A 25,698-nucleotide genomic window follows, 5' to 3' on the forward strand; every position below is an offset into this window, starting at 1 on the left:
AAAAACATAACTAGTCACGATTCTCTTAGGCAGATCAAATCTGGGACAGAGAGGCTGAGTTACTCCTTTAGGTAGCCATATTGCATTAAATTTTACAGAAAATTACAGTATTTTATATAATACATTCAGTTACAACTTCGCTATTGTAGCAATTGTATACATTATATATATTTTGTTTTTATTTGCTCTATTTTATTCCAATTTAACCTGGTTTAGACAAATTTTATGGAAGTCTATGGGTTGCATTCACAAAGAGTCATTTTTTTAATACTCCACACAATGGGGATAAAGACATTTTGTTCACACTTAACAAATTTAAGTTTATTCTATTTTTATTAAGTTTTATACATTTTTACATGAAAAGAAATATTAGAGGAACAATAAATTGCAAATATACACACTTTCTTTTTTATCTTTGTAGAAAAAGAGATTCAAAGATAATAATGGTATACGTAGTAAAAAAGAACCCCCAAAAAAACAGGAAAAGTACTTCCGAAGGAATCGAGAGAATACACAGAGTTATCTCAATCACCCACATGGGTGGATAATAAGGCCGTATCTGTATACATAAATATCTGGAAAATGTATCATAAAATCATCACTAAACTGAGTGTATAAAAAACACCCAACAGCATCATGGATGGCATAAGTAACAACATCATCGGCATCTATACAGCTATTCGGTAAACATTTAAACGCCAAATGGTAGCTAGTATATAGAGATCTGGAGGGTAGCCATTGATCAAATAACATATATAGGAAAAAATAATAAATGTTATATTGTAGAGGAAAGTGGGGAGGGGAAATAAAGAAAAAAAATGGGGGGTGTGCAAAAGGGAAAAAAGGGAAAAAAGGGAGAAGGAGTGCAAAAGATTAGTTATGGAGGAAATCATATAGGGCCATGGTATAACAAAACCGTAGTGTCCATTATACTATGGCAGAAAGTAGGGCAACTGTCAGGATCAGTGTCATTACGTGGGTCACCTGCTGGTGGCACTGTTTCTGGAACTGAGGGGCGCAGTTCCAGGGCCCACCAGCGGGTGTCTCCCAGCAGCTGGACTGTTCTTTTAATTAAGCTGCACCTGAGGACTGCTGAGGGAATATAAGCCCGCCCTTCACTGAGGCTCAGTGCTTCAGTATTTTCTCTGCTAGCCGTGTCCCTGTCTGATCCTGAAACCTGTATCCTGAATGCTGTATTCTGATCCTGTTCCCTGTACCCTGCTTCCTGTACCTGGCTCCCTGCTTTCCTTGTCTCCTGTCCCTGTCCTGTCCTGCTATTGTTTGCTCCATCCTTTTGTATATAGTTTGTTAGGTTCTATTGGGTTTTGTACTGTTATCATTTATATTTTGTTTACTTGTTTATGGTCACTGGTGTTGGTATTGGAGTGTGTCATTTTGCTTAATAAACTTATTTACATCTTTATCCATCTGGGTCCTGATTCCTTGGTGCAGCCAACTGATCTGATCACCCTTGCTGGATGCCTGCATGTGGTATCCCTGACAGAATACTGAAGCCACTAACGATCAGATCGGTTGCACCTGGGAATTAGGAATTTTCTGGTTGTTGCAAGATGCAGTCAGAGGAGGTCTTTTATTTTTCTTTGCTTGTAACAGAAGACAGGGAATATTGTCGCCAAATTTTGAAAACTTACACTAGCGAGCAGTTGTTGGAATGCATCCGTCTGGCCCACTCGTTTGTTGACCAAGGCAGAGTTTTGTTCAAAGAGATTCAGCCACTTATTCAGCTCTGTGCAGAGTTGGCTTTATCTAATACCCCTAAGGGTGGTGATGATTATTCTCCTCCTTTTAGTGTCTCTCAGGTGGTATCTCTTGTGTGGCTCTTGGAAGATGATAAACCCTATTTTATTGAACATTATTCAGTGTATTCTCCAGAGGCCCTGTTGGATTGCATGACTGCTGTATATTCTCTAATCAGACAAGGGGGTTGTAAATTGAGTTTTGTTCAGGCCTTACTGCAAACCTGGTCAGATCTTTCCAATTTAGCATCAGCTAACTCACACCAATCCACTTCTGCCTCTGGACACCAGTTTTCTCAAAGTTTCTCCTCTCCGTTACCCGTAGCAACCACAGCTGCAGTTAGGTATGGTTTGCTTTCCACTGCTTGTTCATATCCTGGCTTAACGAGTTGCACTTTTCCTGCATTTAACCCTGTGAAAACTTCCTCTACTACCCTGTTGCCCATAGCAACCTCTCAGAAATTCTCCTCTGTAACTGTCTCTCCTTTTCCACCATCTCCCAATACTGCCATTTCACTTCCATCTACTTCACAATCTATTCATAGCCCTGCAACCACTAGCAAGATTCCTGTATCTAAACCTAAAAAGAAAAGGAGATTTTTCCCAACACATACAATTATACCTGTTACCCAGCCTGCTGATCCGGTGCCTGTTTCTCAGCCTGCTGTCCCAGTGCCCGCTGTTCTGATGCCCGCTGTTCCAGTGCCCACTGATCTGGTGCCTCCTACGGAGCCTGCTGATCCAGTGCCCACTGATCTGGTGCCTCCTACTGAGCCTGCTGATCCAGTGCCCACTGATCCAGTGCCTCCTACTGAGCCTGCTGATCCAGTGCCTGCTGTTCTGATGCCTGCTGATCCAATGCCCGCTGATCTGGTGCCTCCTACTGAGCCTGCTGATCCAGTGCCCACTGTTCTGATGCCTGTTGTTCCAGTGCCTGCTGATCCAGTGCCCACTGATCCAGTGCCTCCTACTGAGCCTGCTGATCCAGTGCCCGTTGTTCTGATGCCCGCTGATCCAGTGCCCACTGATCCAGTGCCTCCTACTGAGCCTGCTGATCCAGTGCCTGCTGTTCTGATGCCTGCTGTTCTGGTGCCCGCTGATCCAGTGCCTCCTACTGAGCCTGCTGATCCAGTGCCCACTCATCCGGTGCCTTCTACTGAGCCTGCTGATCCAGTGCCCGCTGTTCTGATGCCTGTTGTTCCAGTGCCCACTGATCGGGTGCCTCCTACTGAGCCTGCTGATCCAGTGCCTGCTGATCCAGTGCCCGCTGATCTGGTGCCTCCTACTGAGCCTGTTGATCCAGTGCCCACTGATCGGGTGCCTCCTACTGAGCCTGCTGATCCAGTGCCCGCTGATCTGGTGCCTCCTACTAAGCCTGCTGATCCAGTGCCCACTGATCTGGTGCCTCCAACTGAGCCTGCTGATCCAGTGCCTGCTGTTCTGATGCCTGCTGTTCCCGTGCCCGCTGATCTGGTGCCTCCTACTGAGCCTGCTGGTCCAGTGCCCGCTGTTCTGGTGCCCGCAGATCCGGTGTCTCTTACTCAGCCCGCTAATCCAGTGCCAGCTGATCCCGTGCCCGCTGTTCTGGTGACCACTACCCAGTCTGCTGACCCAGTGCTTGCTGTTCCAGTGCCCGCTGACCCAGTGCCTGCTGTTCCGGTGCCTGCTGATCCGGTGTCTCTTACTCAGCCCACTAATCCGGTGCCAGCTGATCCCGTGCCCGCTGTTCCGGTGACCACTACCGTGCCTGCTGACCCAGTGCTTGCTGTTCCAGTGCCCGCTGACCCAGTGCTTGCTGATCCAGTGCCCGCTGAGCCACGGTCTGCCGCCCTGTTTGATGTGCCACTGTCTGTTGCCCAGCCTGGTGTGCCACTGCCGGACATCCTGCATGCCGCTGGCGCTCCCCTGCTTTATGTCCAGCTTGCCTTCAGTCCCAGTGTTGGGACATGTGTTGCAATGAGGGCAGGTGTATCCCTAATGTTACGCCTCTTCAGGAACTTGACCTGTGGGGTGCCTAGACGGCTTCCAGACCCTGGTGGTGGGGCGCATGATCAATTGCTGGACTCTGGTGGCACGCCTTCCTGCAAGTTAAAGGCCTTTGGCCTAGAGAGTGCTAGAAGACCCACAGACATGGAGGGGAGACCTTTTTGGATTTTCGGGGTAGAAGCACAATGGAGCGTCCGGAGGCCGCTCCTTAAAGGGGGGGAACTGTCAGGATCAGTGTCATTACGTGGGTCACCTGCTGGTGGCACTGTTTCTGGAACTGAGGGGCGCAGTTCCAGGGCCCACCAGCGGGTGTCTCCCAGCAGCTGGACTGTTCTTTTAATTAAGCTGCACCTGAGGACTGCTGAGGGAATATAAGCCCGCCCTTCACTGAGGCTCAGTGCTTCAGTATTTTCTCTGCTAGCCGTGTCCCTGTCTGATCCTGAAACCTGTATCCTGAATGCTGTATTCTGATCCTGTTCCCTGTACCCTGCTTCCTGTACCTGGCTCCCTGCTTTCCTTGTCTCCTGTCCCTGTCCTGTCCTGCTATTGTTTGCTCCATCCTTTTGTATATAGTTTGTTAGGTTCTATTGGGGTTTTGTACTGTTATCATTTATATTTTGTTTACTTGTTTATGGTCACTGGTGTTGGTATTGGAGTGTGTCATTTTGCTTAATAAACTTATTTACATCTTTATCCATCTTGGTCCTGATTCCTTGGTGCAGCCAATTGATCTGATCACCCTTGCTGGATGCCTGCATGTGGTATCCCTGACAGCAACTAAATCCTAGCTAAGTGGTAAACTTTTGGGAGTGTCGAAAGTGATTCCAAACTGACCATGTGAGAGTGTACTCATCAGTAGGGATGATCGAACGGTTCGGGTCGACCATCGGTTCGACCCGAACATTGGGTGTTCGAGGTTCGGCCGAATTTAGAACTTTTTGCCCAAAAAGTTCGGAATTCGGCAACCAGAACCGACCAAAATGCAATGGGACAGGAAATGGGCTTTAAAAGCCTGTGATTGGACCAGAACCATTAGCAAAAGCCAATTGAGGGGGCAGGAGAATGCTAGGAATGTGATTGGAGTGACTAGGGGGTCCCTAGACCAATCATTAGTGAATATGCCCCCCAGTATATAAGATGGCCCCCGCCATATTCCTAGCATTGTTATACAGGACATGGAAGAGAATGGAAGCAGTTCTGTTAAATTTACTTTAAAAGTGTCATTTAGCATTTATTGTGTGAGGAAAGGGATATCTAGTGTAGTTAGAGTGCTCCTTTACACTTTAGTTAGCTTCAAAAATGCAGTTTCTGTAGGGAAAGTGTGAAGTGTCAGGGTGACCGTTATGTAGTGTAGGGTGAACTGACAGTGACTGCTATGGCAGGGTGACCAAACCCTTCCATAGCAGGGTGACCGCTATAGAGAAAAGCTAGTTTCTCTTGTGTCACCTTCGCTGCAGGGATATGGCTTCGCCGCCGCCAGCATTTTTGGCTGCAGGCGTTGCTAGTGCTTTTTTGAGCACATGTTTGGGTCAGAAATGACATCTGAACATGTGTATAGGGGGTATATATACACACCAATGTCTGTATATATACACCTGCACATATACAGGTGTGAACGGAGCAGAAAAAACTACTTGCGCTAATGAAATCATTAACACCAATATATTTCTGCTCCTATCACACCTATATATGTCTAGGTGTGTATATACATATAACTATGTGTGTATATACACCACTATACACAAGTTCAGATGTTTTGCCTGCCTCCAAAGAACCCAAAAAAATGCCCAAAAAAAACGCTAGCGTAAAAGAAAAAAACGCCCAGGTGTGTTGTTGCAGGCATTTTTTTGGGGGTTTTTGGAGGCAGGCAAAACATCTGAACTTGTGTATAGTGTACCTGTGAAGTTTCAGCTCTGTAGCATGTACAGAACCAGAAAAAAAGATAATTTTTCAGTAGAGCAGGGATTGTGGGACCCTCCTTTTACACCTATATGATCTTTTTTTTATGGTTCTGGACATGCTACAGAGCTGAAACTTCACAGGTACACCTTTTAGACCCCCCAGACACAAAATCACACAAAAAAAGTTCTTAAAAATTGTCATTTTTGATAGATTTTTGATAGAGAGCCAATTATTGAAAAAATTAAAAAAAAAAAAATTCTTTGGATTTAGTGTCTGGGGGGTCTAAAAAGTGTACATGTGAAGTTTCAGCTCTGTAGCATGTCCAGGACCATAAAAAAAAAAAAAGATTGTTTGTATTAGAACACTTTCAGCACAGGAGGTTGGCTTCTCTCTTTTTACACCTTGCCGGTTTAATAGCAGGCGTTTTTTGGGGCATTTTTTGGGGTTCTTTTGAGGCAGGAAAAACATCTGAACTTGTGTATAGTGGTACTATACACAAGTTCACATATTTTGCCTGCCTCCAAAGAACCCAAAAAAATGCCCAAAAAAACGCTAGCGTCAAAAAAAAAAAACGCCCAGGTGTGTTGTTGCAGGCATTTTTTGGGGGTTTTTGCTGGCAGGCAAAACATCTGAACTTGTGTACACACACATACTTATATGTATTTTACACTTAGACATATAACGGAAAATTGATATCAAATACTTACCGTAATTTTCCTTTCCTGATGGACTCCATGGCAGCATACGTTCGGGTAGGCCCCGCCTCCTCTCCTACCTCATAGGACCCCACTCCCATAAATCTTTGCTCCCTTTCAGCATCAGTGTTCTGTAACTAGCCTACTCAGGAATTGGGAGGGGACTCCTGCTGCCATGGAGTCCATCAGGAAAGGAAAATTACGGTAAGTATTTGATATCAATTTTCCGTTTTCCTGACAGACTCCATGGCAGCATACGTTTGGGAAATAACTCGCTATACACTCCCGGGTGGGAAGATGCTGAACAAAGAAAACTTTAATTGACACTGTCAACTGACAAGACTTGAACGCCAAAATTAACGGAAGATAAAGCAGCAGGTTCAATACAATAATGGGAAAGAAAAGTATTAACAGATGACCAGGATGCTGCTTTGCAGATCACGTCAGGCGCAACGTGCTTGGAAGCTGCCCAAGACGTAGCGACGCTTCTTGTAGAGTGAGCTGTAATCGCCTCTGGAGGAGCCAAGCCCTTCGCTCTATACGCCCATTGGATAGCCTGAACGATCCATGCAGCCACTGCTCTAGAAGATGCACACATTCCTTTCTTTTTGCCATGGAGTAGGACAAAAAGGAAATCCGATTGGCGGAAGGAGGATGTGGCCTCCAAATATTGGCTTAGAGTGTTGCCCACGTCTAGAGGATGGACTGAAGATTCCTCATCAGTTCTGAAGGTGGGAAGAACTATCTCAGCATTTTCGTGGAAGACAGAGGTCACTTTTGGATTTGACCCCAGCATAGGGATTAGGACCACCCTGTCTTGAAAAAAAGGTCAGAAAAGGCTCTTTGTGACCCAAATTGTGTATCTCAGAAACCCTCTTAGCGGAGGTAATGGCCACCAAAAATGCTGTCTTCAACGTAAGTTCCTTGATAGACATGGAGGCACCATCCTTTGAAGAAAAAAAGTCCAAAACTAATGGGATCCCATTTTGGAAATCTCGGCCTTCTCTGAGGCCTAAGCCTGACTGCGCCCTTAAAAAATTGTTGAATCAGATGATGACTTGCCCACTGAATTCCGGTGAAGGCAGAAATGGCGGAGACTTGTACCCGGAGGGAACTAACCGAGAGGGACAGATCCAGACCAGATTGCAAAAAACTTAGAATCTGCTGAATAGTAGGTGTACCTACTGGACCTGACCTCTGGGCCTGATGACTCATGAACCTGGCCCATATCCTTTCATATACCCTGTTGGTGCTAGGTCTTCTTGAACTCATGAGAGTCGGGATTACCTCTTCTGGACATCCGAGAGCTTCCAACCTTCCCCTCTCAAGAACCAAGCCCTGAGGTGCAGCCGTGCAGGGCATGGGTGCAGAGTAGGACCCTGAGATAGAAGGTCCGACCTGAGAGGTAGAGGGATTGGATCCCTGAAGCTGAGAAGGGACAGCAGGGGAAACCATGGCCTGTTGGGCCAAAAAGGGATTATTGCCACGATCTCTACTTCCTCCATCTTCAGTCTCCGCAGGAATTGGAGTATTATTGGCACTGGTGGAAAAGCATAAGCAGACTGGAAGTTCCACCTGTCCGTGAGGGCATCCACTCCGTGACAAATTCTCCTTCATCCACTGTTGGAGAAACCCCTTCTGGAAGGGTCTCAGCTTCCACATAGCCCACTTCACCATGGGCGAGGTGGCTACAAGCGTCCCTACTACCTTTAGACACTGACGAGCAGTGAGACGAGAGGCAGCGAGAGCGTGAGACACCCTGCTCTGGACTACAGGAATTTTCTCTTCTGGCAGAGAAATGGTGCACTTTACTGTGTTGAACAGTGCCCCAAGAAACACCAGCGACTGCGTAGGCACCAGATGGCTCTTTTCTAGATTCAGAATCCAACCGAATTCCTGAAGCGTAGATGTCACTTGCTCCAGATGTAAGAGTAACTGACGCCTGTCCTGGGACAGAAGGAGGAGATCGTCCAGATAATGATGCAATCTGATGCCTCTGGTCCTGATGAGAGCCACAACTGCCAGCAAGGTCTTCGAGAACGTGCGAGGCGAAGTTGAGAGCCCGAAGGGAAGACACGTAAATTGCATGTGAGCATGACCTACAGCAAACCGGAGGAACTGATGGTACTCTTTTGCCACAGGAACGTGGAAGTACGCGTCTTTTAGGTCGATCGATGCCAACCAATCTCCTGGGAGAATCGAATGTTGTATGGTGACTAGGGACTCCATTTTGAACCTTTCTTGATGAATAGACCTGTTGAGATATGTGAGGTCTATTACCGGACGCCAGGTGCCGTTCTTCTTCTGGATGAGAAACAGAGGTGAATAGACTCCCAGACCTCGTTCTGCCTCGGGAACTGGCACAACAGCTCGCTGAACCAGTAAGGTGTCCACGTAAGCGAGAAGAACCTTATTTTTCTCTGCCGAAGGAGGAAGTGAGGTTGCGACAAACCTGGGTTTGGGAACGTTGTCGAACGCCCACGAATGTCCCTGGGACACGATGTTTAACACCCAGGGATCCTGGATCGAGGCCGCCCAGACATCCCGAAATTGGAGCAACCTGGCCCCTACCGGGAAGGCCTGGACGGGCCCAACCTCAAAAGGATTTGGTGGCCTCCTGGTCACCAGACGAAGAGCCTTTTGAGCCTTTCTGGAAGGTGGATTGTCTTGACTTCCAACCTCTTCCGTAGGACTTGCCTGGTCTGTAGCTGCGTGCTTCCCTGGAACGATTGGTAGTTTGTCTTCTCGGGAAAGAGCGCTTCTGAGCGCCTGGGCGTTTATCCTGAGGGAGGAACCCAGATTTTCCACCCGTGGCCCGAGTTATGGCTGCATCCAATTTGTTCCCAAAGAGGGAAGAACCCTCAAAGGGAATTTGGCACCATGCCTGTTTGGAAGCAGCATCAGCAACCCAAGGCCTAAGCCAAAGGGCGCGTTTAGCCATAACCGAAGCCAGCATAACTCGAGCCAAAAGGCGAATGGTGTCTAGAGACGCCTCCCCCAGAAAACCCGCAGCTATCTTCAGCTCCTGGATTGGAGAGCTCTGGAGCACTTCTTCCGAAACTCCTCCAAGAGTGCCCTCGAGGGCATTAATCCAGACTTCCATGGCCTTTGAAATTGCAGCCAAAGCTGGCTTACAGGCCATGCCGGCTGAAAGATATGCTCGTTTAAGGTCAGCGTCGATCCTCCTATCCAACAGATCCCTAAAAGAGGCTGTATCCTCCATTGGAAGGGTGACATGCTTGACCAAACGCATCACAGCTGCATCCACACTTGGGGAAGATTCCAGGTACTTCAGTTTTTCTTGTTTAAATGGATACAGCTTCGCCATTTTGTGGTCAGAGAATTTTTCCTTTCCACTTTGCTCCACTCTTCTGTAATTATATCTCCCAGCTCCCCTAGAAATGGAAAGTCCAAGCGCTCTTTGCATAGCTGCTTGAAATATTTTCGTTGTTTTGGGGAGGAGACAGCTGGATCCTCCCATTCAAGAGCTTCTCTCACCGCCTTCACTAGAGGGGAGACATGGCTGAACTCAAATCCTGAACCGGAGTCATCTGAATCAGATTCGGACTCTGACGGAAGGATAGAAGGATGGCTAGGTTGGGAGGACTCAAAAGGATCCTGAACCAGAAGATCTCTTTCCGGAGAGCGGGGTGGCCCTGCAGAAGTACTCGGCTTCTGTAACTCAGCTAGAGAGTCTTTGAGGACTCTGCGTACCACTTCCTCAATATGATGGTCCGACTTCTCCCTTTCACCCGTAGCTTGGGCATAACAGGGTTTACACAGAGAGGAAACATCCGTTACTATGGTACCACATCCCCAGCATTTCTTCCCGTGCGGGCGTTCAGAACGGCCATGATGTGTTGAACCAGAAGTTTTGCCATCACGTCCCCTACTATGGGGGGAATTGCGTCTGGACCTGGATGAGGAGTGCCGGTGATGCGACTTTGAACGTCTGTCATCTCTGCGTGCGTTAGGCTGCTGATCAGACCTAGAAGAGCTAGAGATAGAGATATGTAGAGGTATATAAGAGAAAACACAGAGACCTTTCCCCCCCCCCCCCTTAAATGCCCAGCACATACCTGGTATGAGCGGGCTGGCCACTAGGGGGCGGAGAAGCGTCCATGGTCACAACAATAGAGGGCGAAAAAACACTCTTCCTACAGCCAGATATAAAAAGACACACTTGTACCAAGAATACTAAGAGAAGAGAAAACTGCCAAAAGATCCTTTTAAAATTGCGATTCTTACCTGAATCACGCTAGTCAGAGTCTGGGGGAGGCTGTATCAACGTGCCGACCTTCCCACCAGCTCTGACAAACACAGACTTTAAATATGCAGCCTCGCGGCCGCCGAACGCTACCGCGCATGCGCGAGTGACGTCACGCGTCATCCCCGCGCATGCGCACCGAATCCTGTGCCCGACGGCTACCGCGCATGCGCAGAAGCACCGCGCAACCCGGAAGCGGCGGCCGCAGACGCGGCCACGGCAAGACCGGGAGCCGCCGGGCACCGATAACAGGGCATAAGGCTGACTCTGAAATGTGACACCCAGCTAAAGAACCCACACTTAACCAAGCCACAGTAAGTAACCTCCTAAGACACTGACAATAGCATAAACACTGAAGTAAAAACGAAGTAAAAAAGATGTCCCATAACAGGGCTTACCACCCTGCCCAGAGCAGAGAAGGGTCCCAGAGGCGCACCACTGGCGCACCATATCTTCGGGCAAATTTAGGCCACCCGCAGCAGCAGGGCTCTCTCGGCCAAACCCCCAAGCTCCTGCAAGGGGGTTTCTTCCATTGCCCCCTCCATACCCTGCTAATAGCCAGGGCTTAGCGGAGACTCTACGACCCCTTCTGCTCCAAAGTATAGGACTGGAATAGTAGGAACATAACACCGTATGTATGAGGAGGACGAAAAAAGAACACTGATGCTGAAAGGGGGCAAAGATTTATGGGAGTGGGGTCCTATGAGGTAGGAGAGGAGGCGGGGCCTACCCGAACGTATGCTGCCATGGAGTCTGTCAGGAAATAGGTGTTATAGGAGCGTAACCATATTAGTGTAAATTATTTCATTAGCGCAAGCATATATTTCTGCTACTATCACACCTATATATGTCTAGGTGTGTATATACATATAAGTATGTGTGTATATATACCACTATACACAAGTTCAGATGTTTTGCCTGCCTCCAAAGAACCCAAAAAAATGCCCAAAAAAACGCTAGCCTCAAAAAAAAACGCCCAGGTGTGTTGTTGCAGGCATTTTTTTGGGGTTTTTGGAGGCAGGCTAAACATCTGAACTTGTGTATACGGGTATATATACACACATACTTATATGTATATACACACCTAGACATATATAGGTGTGATAGTAGCAGAAATATATGCTTGCGCTAATGAAATCATTTACACTAATATAGTTTCGCTCCTATAACACCTATATATGTCTAAGTGTCAAATACATATAAGTATGTGTGTGTACACAAGTTCAGATGTTTTGCCTGCCTCCAAAAACCCCCAAAAAATGCCTGCAACAACACACCTGGGCGTTTTTTTTTTTTTTTTTTTGACGCTAGCGTTTTTTTGGGCATTTTTTTGGGTTCTTTGGAGGCAGGCAAAACATCTGAACTTGTGTATAGTGGTATATATACCACTATACACAAGTTCAGATGTTTTTCCTGACTCCAAAGAACCCCAAAAATGCCCAAATAAACGCTTGCTACTAAACCAGCAAGGTGTAACAGGGGCGAAGCCAACTACCTGTGTTCTAAGTAACAAAACACAAACAATCTTTTTTTTATGGTTCTGGACATGCTATAGAGCTGAAACTTCACAGGTACACTTTTTAGACCCCACAGACACTAAATCCAAAGAATTTTCTTTTTTATGTTTTTTTTTAATTTTTTTTTAAATAATTGGCTCTCTATCAAAAAAATATCAAAAATGACAATTTTTAAGAACTTTTTTTGTGTGATTTTGTGTCTGGGGGGTCTAAAAGGTGTACCTGTGAAGTTTCAGCTCTGTAGCATGTCCAGAACCATACAAAAAAAGATCGTTTGTATTTTGTCACTTAGAACACAGGTAGTTGGCTTCGCCCCTGTTACACCTTGCCGGTTTAGTAGCAAGCGTTTATTTGGGCATTTTTTGGGTTCTTTGGAGTCAGGAAAAACATCTGAACTTGTGTATAGTGGTATATATACCTGTATACACAAGTTCAGATGTTTTTCCTGCCTCAAAAGAACCCAAAAAAATGCCCAAAAAACACCTGCTATTAAACTGGCAAGGTGTGAAAAGCGAGAAGCCAACTACCTGTGTTCTAACTTCTAAGTGACAAAATACAAACAATCTTTTTTTTTTATGGTTCTGGACATGCTACAGAGCTAAAACTTCACAGGTACACCTTTTTAGACCCCCCAGATACTAAATCCAAAGTCAAAATAAAAAAATCTCTTTTTTTATTTTTTTTTTATTTTTTCAATAATTGGCTTTTTTTTCAAAAATGACAATTTTTAAGAACTTTTTTTTTGTGTGATTAATAGTCCCTGGGGCATGACCCAGAACCCTAGGCACTTTTTAGGGGCATTTATTGGGTTTTATGGCTTTAAAATGGTGTTTTTTGATTACCGAAGTTCGGGTCCATTGATTTCAATGGGGTTTCCGAAATCCGGGCCGAACTTTCGGGTAGTTCGGATGTTCTGGCTGAACCGAACTTTTCAAAAGTTCGATCATCCCTACTCATCAGTTTTACCTGTTCCCCAGGAGATCAAATTTTCTATGTGGCAAATAGAGTCCATTTCACAGACCCACATGGCAGTCATTTTACACCAAGCCCTGGCTATCACAATACATGCAGAGGTCAAAAAGTGTCAGCAGGGAATCTTCCTATTTTGTTTACAGGACTTTGTGAGCAAAGTAGTAAGAGGATAATTGGTAATTCTGTCTCCAACTAGATCATAGTACAGATGGAGTATTTTGTCCCAGAAGGGAGTAATAAGAGGGCATATACACCAAATATGAGTCATGGTGCCCGAGGCACACTTCACAAATTTATTTAAGTTTTGGCAAGATCCTGAATGTTGAAAACACCATTCTCCTCCAGATATACATCTTACTTGCATTTACCATGCATGACCATTCACCCTTAAGATAGATGTGTTTTTACAAAAAAAATCACACAAAAGATACATCAAACACACCATAATAAAATACAAAAGTGTTCAGGTAGCCTCAGAGGACATGGAGATTGTAGAGTCATAATAAAATGGATTCCTTCATCTCACAATGTTTTACTTTATGCTCGCTGATAGGAACGCCTTGCCCAGTTGGCCCGGGAGGATGCTGAGAGAGAGGTGAGGGAGAAGGAAGAGGCCCGAAGGAAGAAGGAGTTGCTGGACAAGATGGAGAAGGCCAGAAACGAACCTGTCAATGACTCAGACATGGTGGACAAAATGTTTGGCTTCCTTGGAACAACGTCATCTCTTGCAGGACACGAGGGGCAGGCACCCACAGGATTTGAGGTAACATGTCCTGGACACTTTACAAATGGCTTTTACATCCCTAATGGCCTCATTTACTGAGTCTCTTGATTTTCTGATGTTATAAGGAGTTACAATTTGAGCCCGATGAATCCTGGCATGGTCATCTTGGAATATGCCCGTGCCATCAGGGAAGATGGCCAGGCAGTCTACTTGCCAATTTTTCAGGTATCTCAATTAGCTTTCAGGTGGGAAAACAGCATCAAGCCAACCTACCAACAGCACTGCCACAGGGATATAAAAAAAAAACAAGGATTTTTGCTTATTTTCTTTGTTTTGGTCTGCTAGATATATCATTAACCCCTTCGCGCTGACTGCACACATATATGTGGCCTCACGGAAAAGGGCTTTTTTCCTTAGGGCCACATATATGCGTACCTCCCTTTGTGCTGGGAGCGCGCCACACAGCACACTTCCAGCACAGAGACCGGGGTCTCACCAAGAACTCCGGGTCTCCTAATAACAATCGGGACCCGGGACTGTCGGTTCCTTGTTAACTGATTGCTGTGATAGCCTCTGATTGGGTATCACAGTGATCGGTCATTGTGGGACTGCCCCTGGGTTTCCCTTCTGCTTCTGAATGAAGAGAAAGAGATCATTGTATCTTCCTCTTTTTGCAGCAGAGAAATCGTAAACAAACCAAGTGTGTAAAAAAATAAATAAATAATAAAAAATAAACTAAAAAATAAAGAAAAAAATAACAAGATCAAGGCTGCCATGATTATAGTTGGGGTCAAGGTCAGGGCCAAAGGTCAAGGTTGGGGTCAAAGGTCAGGGTCAACATATTTTGGGTAGAATTAAAAAAATAAATTATTTCTTGGCTAAACTAGGGGTACAAACAACTAGCAACTAACATACACATATGTGGTATCACTATATTTTTCAATTAATTTTGGGTTGTACTTCGGTGGTAAATTATGATAATAGCAAGGTATAAAATATACAGCTAAATTAAAAAAAAAATCCTTTGATAATAAAAAAAATCAGGAGATATCCATTACCATTTACCACCAAAAGAAAGCCCAATTTGACACCTGGATACACCAAGTAGTTGTGGTCAGGGCCGGAGTGGGACTCATTTTCAGCCCTGGAGTTTCATGACTTAGACCGGCCCACTTTAGTTCATGACTGACTATATTAAATAATGTAATGTAATTAAAACCTCAGAATATAAGTTTGCAAAGGTGCACTGTTCTCTATTCTCTACAGCCTTGTAATTCATTGTATTTTTCAAAAAATATTTACAATTCAATGCAAATTCAGTAGCCTAATGCCCCGTACACACGTGCAGATTATCTGCAAACTTTTGTCTGCAGACTTACCTTTTCTATGTAGTGCAAGGGCCTGCCGGATTGCATACAAATTGAAAGTGTTTAGGTTTGACCTCATATTATATGGTTTTGGTAAGTCTGCAGACAAAAGTCTGCAGATAATCTGCACGTGTGTACGGGGCATAAGGCCTCTTTCACACGGCCGCTCCAGTTTTTTTGTCCGCTGTGGCACTTTTTTTTTTTTTTTACGGACACGGATGACACTTGTGTCATCCGGTCCGTATGTCTGCATATCATCCTATCCGTTTGCGGATGATATACGGACATAATGCATGTCTATGGGGTACAGGGGGAGATGGTTAGAGGCTGTGGACATGGTACAAGGGGAGATGGTTAGAGGCTGCGGGCACGGTAAAAGGGGAGATGGTTAGAGGCTGTGGGCATGGTACAGGGGGAGATGGTTAGAGGCTGTGGGCATGGTACAGGGGGAGATGGTTAGAGGCTGTGGGCATGGTACAGGGGGAGATGGTTAGAGGCTGTGGGCATGGTACAGGGGGAGATGGTTAGAGGCTGTGGGCATGGTACAAGGGGAGATGGTTAGAGGCTGTGGGCATGGTAAAAGGGGAGATGGTTAGAGGCTGTAGGCATGGTACAGGGGGAGATGGTTAGAGGCTGTGGGCATGGTACAAGGGGAGATGGTCAGAGGCTGTGGGCATGGTACAAGGGGAGATGGTTAGAGGCTGTGGGCATGGTACAAGGGGAGATGGTTAGAGGCTGTGGGCATGGTACAGGGAGAGATGGTCAGAGGCTGTGGGCATGGTACAGGGAGAGATGGTTAGAGGCTGTGGGCATGGTACAAGGGGAGATGGTTAGAGGCTGTGGGCATGGTACAGGGAGAGATGGTTAGAGGGTGTGGGCATGGTACAAGGGGAGATGGTCAGAGGCTGTGGGCATGGTACAGGGAGAGATGGTTAGAGGCTGTGGGCATGGTACAAGGGGAGAGATGGTCAGAGGCTGTGGGCATGGTACAGGGAGAGATGGTCAGAGGCTGTGGGCATGGTACAGGGAGAGATGGTCAGAGGCTGTGGGCATGGTACAGGGAGAGATGGTTAGAGGCTGTGGGCATGGTACAAGGGGAGATGGTTAGAGGCTGTGGGCATGGTACAAGGGGAGATGGTCAGAGGCTGTGGGCATGGTACAGGGAGAGATGGTTAGAGGCTGTGGGCATGGTACAAGGGGAGAGATGGTTAGAGGGTGTGGGCATGGTACAGGGAGAGATGGTCAGAGGCTGTGGGCATGGTACAGGGAGAGATGGTTAGAGGCTGTGGGCATGGTACAAGGGGAGATGGTCAGAGGCTGTGGGCATGGTACAGGGAGAGATGGTTAGAGGCTGTGGGCATGGTACAGGGGGAGATGGTTAGAGGCTGTGGGCATGGTACAGGGAGAGATGGTCAGAGGCTGTGGGCATGGTACAGGGAGAGATGGTTAGAGGCTGTGGGCATGGTACAGGGGGAGATGGTTAGAGGCTGTGGGCATGGTACAAGGGGAGATGGTTAGAGGCTGTGGGCATGGTACAAGGGGAGATGGTCAGAGGCTGTGGGCATGGTACAGGGAGAGATGGTTAGAGGCTGTGGGCATGGTACAAGGGGAGATGGTTAGAGGCTGTGGGCACGGTACAGGGGGAGATGGTTAGAGGCTGTGGGCATGGTACAAGGGGAGATGGTTAGAGGCTGTGGGCATGGTACAGGGGGGAAAAGGTTAGAGGCTGTGGGCATGGTACAAGGGGAGATGGTTAGAGGCTGTGGGCATGGTACAGGGGGGAGATGGTTAGAGGCTGTGGGCATGGTACAGGGGGGAGATGGTTAGAGGCTGTGGGCATGGTACAGGGAGAGATGGTTAGAGGCTGTGGTTATGGTACAGGGAGAGATGGTTAGAGGCTGTGGGCATGGTACAAGGGGAGAGATGGTTAGAGGCTGTGGGCATGGTACAGGGAGAGATGGTCAGAGGCTGTGGGCATGGTACAGGGAGAGATGGTCAGAGGCTGTGGGCATGGTACAGGGAGAGATGGTCAGAGGCTGTGGGCATGGTACAGGGAGAGATGGTCAGAGGCTGTGGGCATGGTACAGGGAGAGATGGTCAGAGGCTGTGGGCATGGTACAGGGGGAGATGGTTAGAGGCTGTGGGCATGGTACAGGGGCAGATGGTTAGAGGCTGCGGGCACGGTACAGGGAGAGATGGTCAGAGGCTGTGGGCACGGTACAAGGGGAGATGGTCAGAGGCTGTGGGCATGGTACAGGGAGAGATGGTTAGAGGCTGTGGGCATGGTACAGGGGCAGATGGTCAGAGGCTGTGGGCATGGTACAGGGAGAGATGGTCAGAGGCTGTGGGCATGGTACAGGGGCAGATGGTCAGAGGCTGTGGGCATGGTACAGGGAGAGATGGTCAGAGGCTGTGGGCATGGTACAGGGGCAGATGGTTAGAGGCTGCGGGCATGGTACAGGGAGAGATGGTTAGAGGCTGTGGGCATGGTACAGGGAGAGATGGTCAGAGGCTGTGGGCATGGTACAGGGAGAGATAGTTAGAGGCTGTGGAGGGGTCTTACCTGGCCGTGATGAGAGGCGAGCGCCACTGCTGGGCCACTGCAGTTTTTTTCTTTCGATTTAAAAATGGCGCCCCCCCCCCCCAGCGTCATTAGGTCACTGCTGGCAGAGGAGGCGGGACAGATTACTTAGCTGAGACAGGAGGCGGGGCGGAGGCGGGACGAAGTGCTTAGCTGGGAGGAGGTGGGAGGGAGAGAAGACATCCTCGGGTCTGAGAGGAGGCGGGGCGGAGGCGGGACGAACTGCTTAGCTAGGAGGAGGCGGACGGAGGTCGAGCATAATTGTAATAATGCAGAGCTTGCTGATTACATTTTTTCTCTACCTCCGTCCCGTCTCCTCCCAGCTAAGCAGTTTGTCCCGCCTCAGCCCCGCCTCCTCTCAGACCCGAGGATGTATTCTATCCGTGCCGCCTCCTCTCTGCTAAGCAACCAGTCCTGCCTCCTCTCTGTCAGCTGTGTTCTAAATTTTAGAACACCAGTGTCACCGGCCCTCAACCCGACCAGCCCACCGGGAATTCTCCCGGTTCTCCCGATTGGCCAATCCGGGCCTGGTTGTGGTGATATGTACAGTTTTACTTACACACGTCAAAGTTGCAAAATTGAGCTTAGTTATTTAGATTTGTTTTACCCTTAGGTGTGAATGAGTAAAAAACATTTAATGATATCTAATAAGTGAAAAAATATTGGCTGATCCTGCCAAAAATCGAGTGAGTTGTAACATTCTGTGCAGTCTGCCTACACTCCAGTGAAATCTCAAACAGTGTTCGCAGCCCTGTCCAGTTCACCTTTGTGATCTGTGAAAACCCCTCCCTTTCTATTATATGAAGATGAAGAGGGGAGGAGGTGCTCTGTAGTCTTAACACACTTCCTGTCCTTGGGTGACAATAATGCTCCTCCTTAGGTACACTACAGCAAGTAAGACTTGGGGCAGGAAGTGTGTTACTGGCAAGATCATCAGATAAAAAAGGTAAAGGAGCCTGATAAGGGAAAACTAATGCAGCCACCACTTTTTCGGAGTGGTAAGCTGCACTATATTCCTGGGTTTAGATGCACTTTAACCTAGTTGTATGGTACTGGATTGTAGTAGGAAACCCCACATAAACACATAGAATGCACAAAATTCACACTGCGGAAATTGAACCGTACTACTATTTAATGTAAAGATAAGCCCGAAGCAAAAAAAATTAAAAATAGGCGTAGGGCTGGCATGAATAGGTTGCAGGGCAATAGGACACAGAGGGATAAAACCAGTTTTGTTTTAGATGATATATGAGGAGGGGTGGGTGGTGCAGAATAGGAGGGTTTTTGTTTTTGTTTTGTTTAATAAAGATTGTGCAGGAGTTTTTGAGTCAATTGTAAGTCAACAGAGAAAGAAGAAACTTCCCACCCTTTGGAATGGATGTTGTGCAACGGCTGTCGTAGTGGCTTGGCCGTTAGGATCTTTGGAGGCCTTCTTAAATAACAGCGATATGGCATAGCTGGGAACCATCTATGGTATGGGGGTCCTCTGTAAGATGCCAGTTAACTGAGGTTTAACTGGGCATTGGGCATCTGCGCAGAAAGTGGAAGAGTTGCGATTGTCCCCGAGTCGGTGTGTTGTGGCTGGGGACCTTGTGTGGTCACGCAGATGCAAAAAACGATTTGGGGTTCTTCAGTGCCTTCAAAGATCGGCAACCTGGTTTAGTATTTATCTGTGATTATTATGTTTTGTTAAACAAATGTGTTTTATGGTTATTTGTTAATAAATTGTCAGTACGGCCAATTTAATTCCAAAAGGGTGACTTTGATTTATTTATTATCTTTAAGGCCCCTTTCACACTGTCCGTCCGTCGGACGGTCTCCATTTTTCTGCCGATCCCCCGCTGAGCAGGAGGATGACAGCTGTTCTCCGCACTGTGTGCGGAGACACAGCTGTCAGTTCCCCATACATCTCTATGGGAAAATCGGATGGGAACGGACCGTCGGTCTGTTCTCATCCGATCCCATCCGATCCAGATGTCAGCAGACATGTCTCAGCTGACATCCGATCCCCCATAGGGATACATGGGGGGGGACCGTTCAGATCCGCCAAAAAAACTGACAGGCGGATCTGAACGGTCTACCTGTGTGAAAGAGCCCTAAGGCTGTAAGTAAGGGGAGCAGTAAGGTTAATGTGGGGTTTGCATCTGTGTTACCATAGTCATGTATCCTTTACCAATATTTCTTCTTTCAGGACCTGGAAAGAGCACAAGGAGACATGGAGGAAGCTGATCTAGATGATTCTTTGCCTCTTCCTGAAGAGGAGGAAGAGGACCTCTCAGAGTATAAGTTTGCAAAGTTTTCAGCAACATATTTCCAGGGGACAACCACCAACACCTATATACGGAGACCCCTGAAGCAGCCTCTTCTCTACCATGAAGATGAAGGAGACCAACTGGTAAGAGGACCTATAACAGTGATGGCGAACCTTTTTGAGCCCGAGTGCCCAAACTGCAACACAAAACCAACTTATTTATTTCAAAGTGCCAACACTGAATTAAACCTGCCAGCGGCTCAGTACAGAGAATGGGACTAATCACCCCTCTGAATTAGCCCTAAGAGACCAAAAACGTACGATTCTGCCCAAAAAAAAAACATTTTGTGCTTTTTGAAAGGAGTGCGTTATGCTCAGAATTTAGGGTTCAGAAGTGACCTCACCAGATGCTGCAAATGTGAATATCTCATAAATAATGCACGTTCAGGAGATATTTACTGTATCTACAGGTAAGACCTATTATAGGCCTACCTGTAGGTACATTGAACAGGACTACTACGCCAACCCTGATGCAGCAAAAAGCAGGGGCGTAGCGAGATACAAAGTCATGTGCCACATCCTAAAAATCTTGAGATAGAGGAACAGGGGAAAAAAAAAAATGGACTTTCAAGGCACCATACGTAAAAGGAACAACACTTTATTGTTGATTAGCATAAAACCAGAAAAAGATACGTCAACCATCCCCAGGGAGCCGGAGATGATTGATAAAAATACAGGTGGCACGGTGAAATAAACCCTGCCACTAGGACATACAGGGTAACAAGAATGGACAAAATTGCAACAGAAATCACAACTAACATAAATGAGGGCGCTATACGCTACAATCGGGGAGCACCCGAGATAAAGGGTAACGCAGAGCGTCCTCGACAATAAAGGTACAACTTGCACAAAAGAACAGGTTCATGTAGCCAAAAGCTCTCCCTGGGGATGGTTGATGGTTGACGTATCTTTTTCTGGTTTTATGCTAATCAACAATAAAGTGTTGTTCCTTTTACGTATGGTGCCTTGAAAGTCCATTTTTTTTTTTTTTTTCCCTGTTCCTCTACCTGTAGGTACAGATGAAAAAGTGGACTTTGTGACTGCTTTAACAGTAACCTTAGGACAATGCACCACTTTCTGGTAAGCCCCAGGCACACACAAAGTTTAGCTGGGTGAATTTGGATTTCCAAATCCAAGGATCTTGAGTCTGCTCACATCTATGCTGTCATGAACGGGCTGGCGAACCATAACTGGCGAGTCTTTCTTCTGCATTTGGCAGCCCTCATTCCCTTTAGGCAAAGAGACCTACTGGTAGTTGTTTGGCCAATGGTGTTGGAACACTATGCTATAGTTCCTGTTCATATGGCACCGGGACTGAACAAATGAGACAAGGAAGGGTACATGTAGTCTCGAGGCTTTAAAGGCAGATAACAGTGACTGGTAGCCAGTGTTAATTTCGCCAACGAAAACATTTTCGTCAAAATTTCTTCAGCGGCCTTTTTACAGTGACGAAAACTAAACAAATTGTACACCACATTTTCGTCCAACTTCCGGTTTCCACGGAGCTCCGCCTGCTTCCGCTCCTAGCAAGCAAGCGACTTGCCCTCCTTGTATAACAGTGAAAATTAGCTGTCCCCTCAAAATAACTCAACACAGCCATTAATGTCTAAACCACTGGCAACAAAAGTGAGTACACCCCTAAGTGAAAATGTCCAAATTGGGCCCAATTAGCCATTTCCCCTCCCTGGTGTCATGTGACTCGTTAGTGTTACAAGGTCTCAGGTGTGAATGGGGAGCAAGTGTGTTAAATTTGGTGTTATCGCTTTCACTCTCTTATACTGGTCACTGGAAGTTCGACATGGCACCTCATGGCAAAGAACTCTCTGAGGATCTGAAAAAAAGAATTGTTGCTCTACATTAAGATAGCCTAGGCTATAAGAAGATTGCCAAGACCTTGAAACTGAGCTGCAGCACAGTGGCCAAGACCATACAGCGGTTTAACAGGACGGGTTCCAATCAGAAAAAGCCTCGCCATGGTCGACCAAAGATGTTGAGTACACGTGCTCAGCATCATATCCTGAGGTTGCCTTTGGGAAATAGACGTATGAGTGCTGCCAGCATTGCTGCAGAGGTTGAAGGGGTGATTGAAGATTGCCAAGACCCTGAAACTGAGCTGCAGCACGGTGGCCAAGACCATACAGGTTCCACTCAGAACAGGCCTTGCCATGGTTGACCAAAGAAGTTGAGTGCACGTGCTCAGTGTTATATCTAGAGGTTGTCTTTGGGAAATAGACGTATGAGTGCTGCCAGCATTGCTGCAGAGGTTGAAGGGGTGGGGGGTCAGCCTGTCAGTGCTCAGACCATACCCCACACACTGCATCAAATTGTTCTGCATGGCTGTCGTCCCAGAAGGAAGCCTCTTCTAAAGATGATGCACAAGAAAGCCCGCAAACAGTTTGCTGAATACAAGACTAAGGACATGGATTACTGGAACCATGTCCTGTGGTCTGATGAGACCAAGATACACTTCTTTGGTTCAGATGGTGTCAAGCGTGTGTGGCGGCAACCAGGTGAGGAGTGCAAAGAAAAGTGTGTCTTGCCTACAGTCAGGCATGGTGATGGGAGTGTCATGGTCTGGGGCTGCATGAGTGCTGCCGGCACTAGGGAGCTACAGTTCATTGAGGAACCATGAATGCCAACATGTACTGTGACATACTGAAGCAGAGCATGATCCCCTCTCTTCAGAGACTGGGCTGCAGGGCAGTATTCCAACATAACAACCCCCAAACACCCCTCCAAGATGACCACTGGCTTGCTAAAGAAGCTGAGGGTAAAGGTGATGGACTGGCCAAGCATGTCTCCAGACCTAAACCCTATTGAGCACCTGTGGGGCATCCTCAAACGGAAGGTGGAGCAGCGCAAGGTCTCTAACATCCACCAGCTCTGTGATGTCGTCATGGAGGAGTGGAAGAGGACTCCAGTGGCAACCTGTGAAGCTCTGATGAACTCCATGCCCAAGATGGTTAAGGCAGTGCTGGAAAATAATGGTGGCCACACAAAATATTGACACTTTGGGCTCAGTTTGGACATTGTCACTTAGGGGTGTACTCACTTTTGTGGCCAGCGGTTTAGACATTATTGGCTGTGTGTTGAGTTATTTTGAGGGGACAGCAAATTTACACTGTTATACAAACTGTACACTCACTACTTTACATTGTAGCAAAGTGTCATTTCTTCAGTGTTGTCACATGAAAAGATAAAATAAAATATTTACAAAAATGTGAGGGGTGTACTCACTTTTCTGAGATACTGTGTGTATATATATATATATATATATATTCCGAGTTCAATATCTCATGTTTATGAATTCATTTCTCAGGCTGCTCTTGCTGTTTGGATTACTATTCTCCGTTTTATGGGTGACCTTCCAGAGCCAAAATACCACACAGCCATGAGCGACGGCAGCGAGAAGATCCCCGTCATGACAAAGATCTATGAGACGCTGGGGAAGAAGACTTATAAGAGGGAGCTCCAGGCACTACAAGGAGAGGGTGAGGTAAGTGTCACCTGAACTCCAGATAACTCAGAACAATGAAGGACCATCATTCAAATCATGTTCAATAATATACAGCACAACTTAGACTGTTATCACTAGAACAGGTGTCCCCATTGGAAGACTTTCACTCACTTCCTGATCCTGTGACACCCGTAACATTTTGGCTTTCCAATCACCTTCAGTCCCACTGACCTCAGTAAACAGGACAAATAGAGATGGCGAATTTCCTTAGAGTATGTGAATTGCATTCTTTATTAAACCTTATATAACTGTGATTAGCACCAGAGCTAGCCAGTTCTCTAAATGGCAGTAGAGCTCTAATATGGAGAGTAGATGTGTGTACATGGAGTGGTCTTTGTTTACCAGTTGCACTAGAAGGGAATGCGCAGGCCACAGAGTTACAAAGACTAGGGGGTCTATTTATAATACATTTGTTGGACGATTATTAAACACATTTGTTTGTACTGCACAAATTATGGCTATAATTTCTCTAATAGAGTATTCTCTATGATCGTTGGCCCCATCTAGTGGCCAAGTGTGGTATATTTTTTCATTTGAGGTTATTTCAGAAAACTATACCGCACTTTGGCCGCTAGATAGCTCTGACGATCCAGAATTCGTTCGGCATGCACAATAGTGTGTAACATTCAGCCAACTAATGTTTTATATCTAGACCTCTATGTGTGGGGAAAGAAGCCCGATGTGTGTTGGCAAGTGGAAAATGTGACTTTGACATGAGAATGGGATGTAGAGAGGGGCTTCAACAGAACAATTTGATTCGATTCAGATTCATTCCTTAAGTCAATAATTACATTTTGTCATATTCAGTTTGTTATGATGATTCATTTTCGGAATTCATTTCATATATTCGGATTTGTTACACTCATTACGGTAGTTATTTTTAAATCGGTTCAAAATGTTAAATTCAAATTTCAGAGAAGGCTATATTCATTCTATTTGATTCTATTCTCTTATATTCTAATCTTTTCTATTCTAATTTATTCTGTTCTATTCTATTCCTTTATTTTCTATTCTATTGTTTTTTCTATTCTATTCCTTTATTTTCTATTTTGTTCTATTCTATCAATTTATTTTCTATTCTATTCTGTTTTAATCTATTCTTTTATATTCTGTGTTTTGTATTCTATTCCTTTATTTTCTATTCTATTGTTTTATTCTATTCTATTCCTTTATGTTCCATTTTGTTTTCTTCTTTTCTATTCCTTTATTTTCTATTCTATTCAATTATTTTATTCTATTTTATTTTCTATTCTATTCTATTTTATTCTATTCTTTTATATTCTGTGGTTTTCTATTATATTACTTTATTTTCTATTATATTGTTTTATTCTATGCTGTCTTATTCTATTCTATTCTGTTTTATTCTATTCTTTTATATTCTGTGTTTTTCTATTCGATTACTTTATTTTCTGATCTATTCTTTTATTCTATTCAGTTCTATTCTATTCCTTTATTTTCTATTTTGTTCTATTCTATTCCTTTATTTTCTATTCTTTTTTTTATTCTATCATTTTATTTTCTATTCTGTTTTATTCTATTCTTCTATATTCTGTGTTTTTCTATTATATTCCTTTATTTTCTATACTATTGTTTTATTCTGCTGTTTTATTATATTCCTTTATTTTCTATTCTATTTTTAATTCCATTTTATTTTCTATTCTATTCTGTTTTATTCTATTCTTTTATATTCTGTGTTTTGTATTCTATTCCTTTATTTTCTATTCTATTGTTTTATTCTATTCTATTCCTTTATGTTCCATTTTGTTTTCTTCTTTTCTATTCCTTTATTTTCTATTCTTTTTTTTATTCTATCATTTTATTTTCTATTCTGTTTTATTCTATTCTTCTATATTCTGTGTTTTTCTATTATATTTCTTTATTTTCTATACTATTGTTTTATTCTGCTGTTTTATTATATTCCTTTATTTTCTATTCTATTCTATTTTTAATTCTATTTTATTTTCTATTCTATTCTGTTTTATTCTATTCTTTTATATTCTGTGTTTTTCTATTATATTCCTTTATGTTCTATTCTATTGTTTTATTCTATTATGTTTTATTCTATTCTATTCCTTTATCTTCTATTTTGTTCTAGTCTATTC

General features: G+C 45.2%; 1 protein-coding gene across 2 annotated transcripts in view; it reads left to right on the forward strand.

Annotated features, from left to right (window-relative positions):
• The window catches only part of MYO7A (myosin VIIA), a 299,552-nt gene that overhangs the window by 160,145 nt on the left and 113,709 nt on the right, over window positions 1-25,698 (forward strand). For both annotated transcript variants that reach the window (XM_082245915.1, XM_082245914.1), the window contains exons 22-24: window positions 13,650-13,859; window positions 19,960-20,163; window positions 23,399-23,575. In XM_082245915.1, the coding sequence (XP_082102041.1) occupies window positions 13,650-13,859; window positions 19,960-20,163; window positions 23,399-23,575 (591 nt within the window). The remainder of the gene's footprint in view (window positions 1-13,649; window positions 13,860-19,959; window positions 20,164-23,398; window positions 23,576-25,698) is intronic.

This window comes from Pelophylax lessonae (genome assembly GCF_965119305.1).
Source record: "Pelophylax lessonae genome assembly, chromosome: 2".
Lineage (NCBI taxonomy): Eukaryota > Metazoa > Chordata > Amphibia > Anura > Ranidae > Pelophylax > Pelophylax lessonae.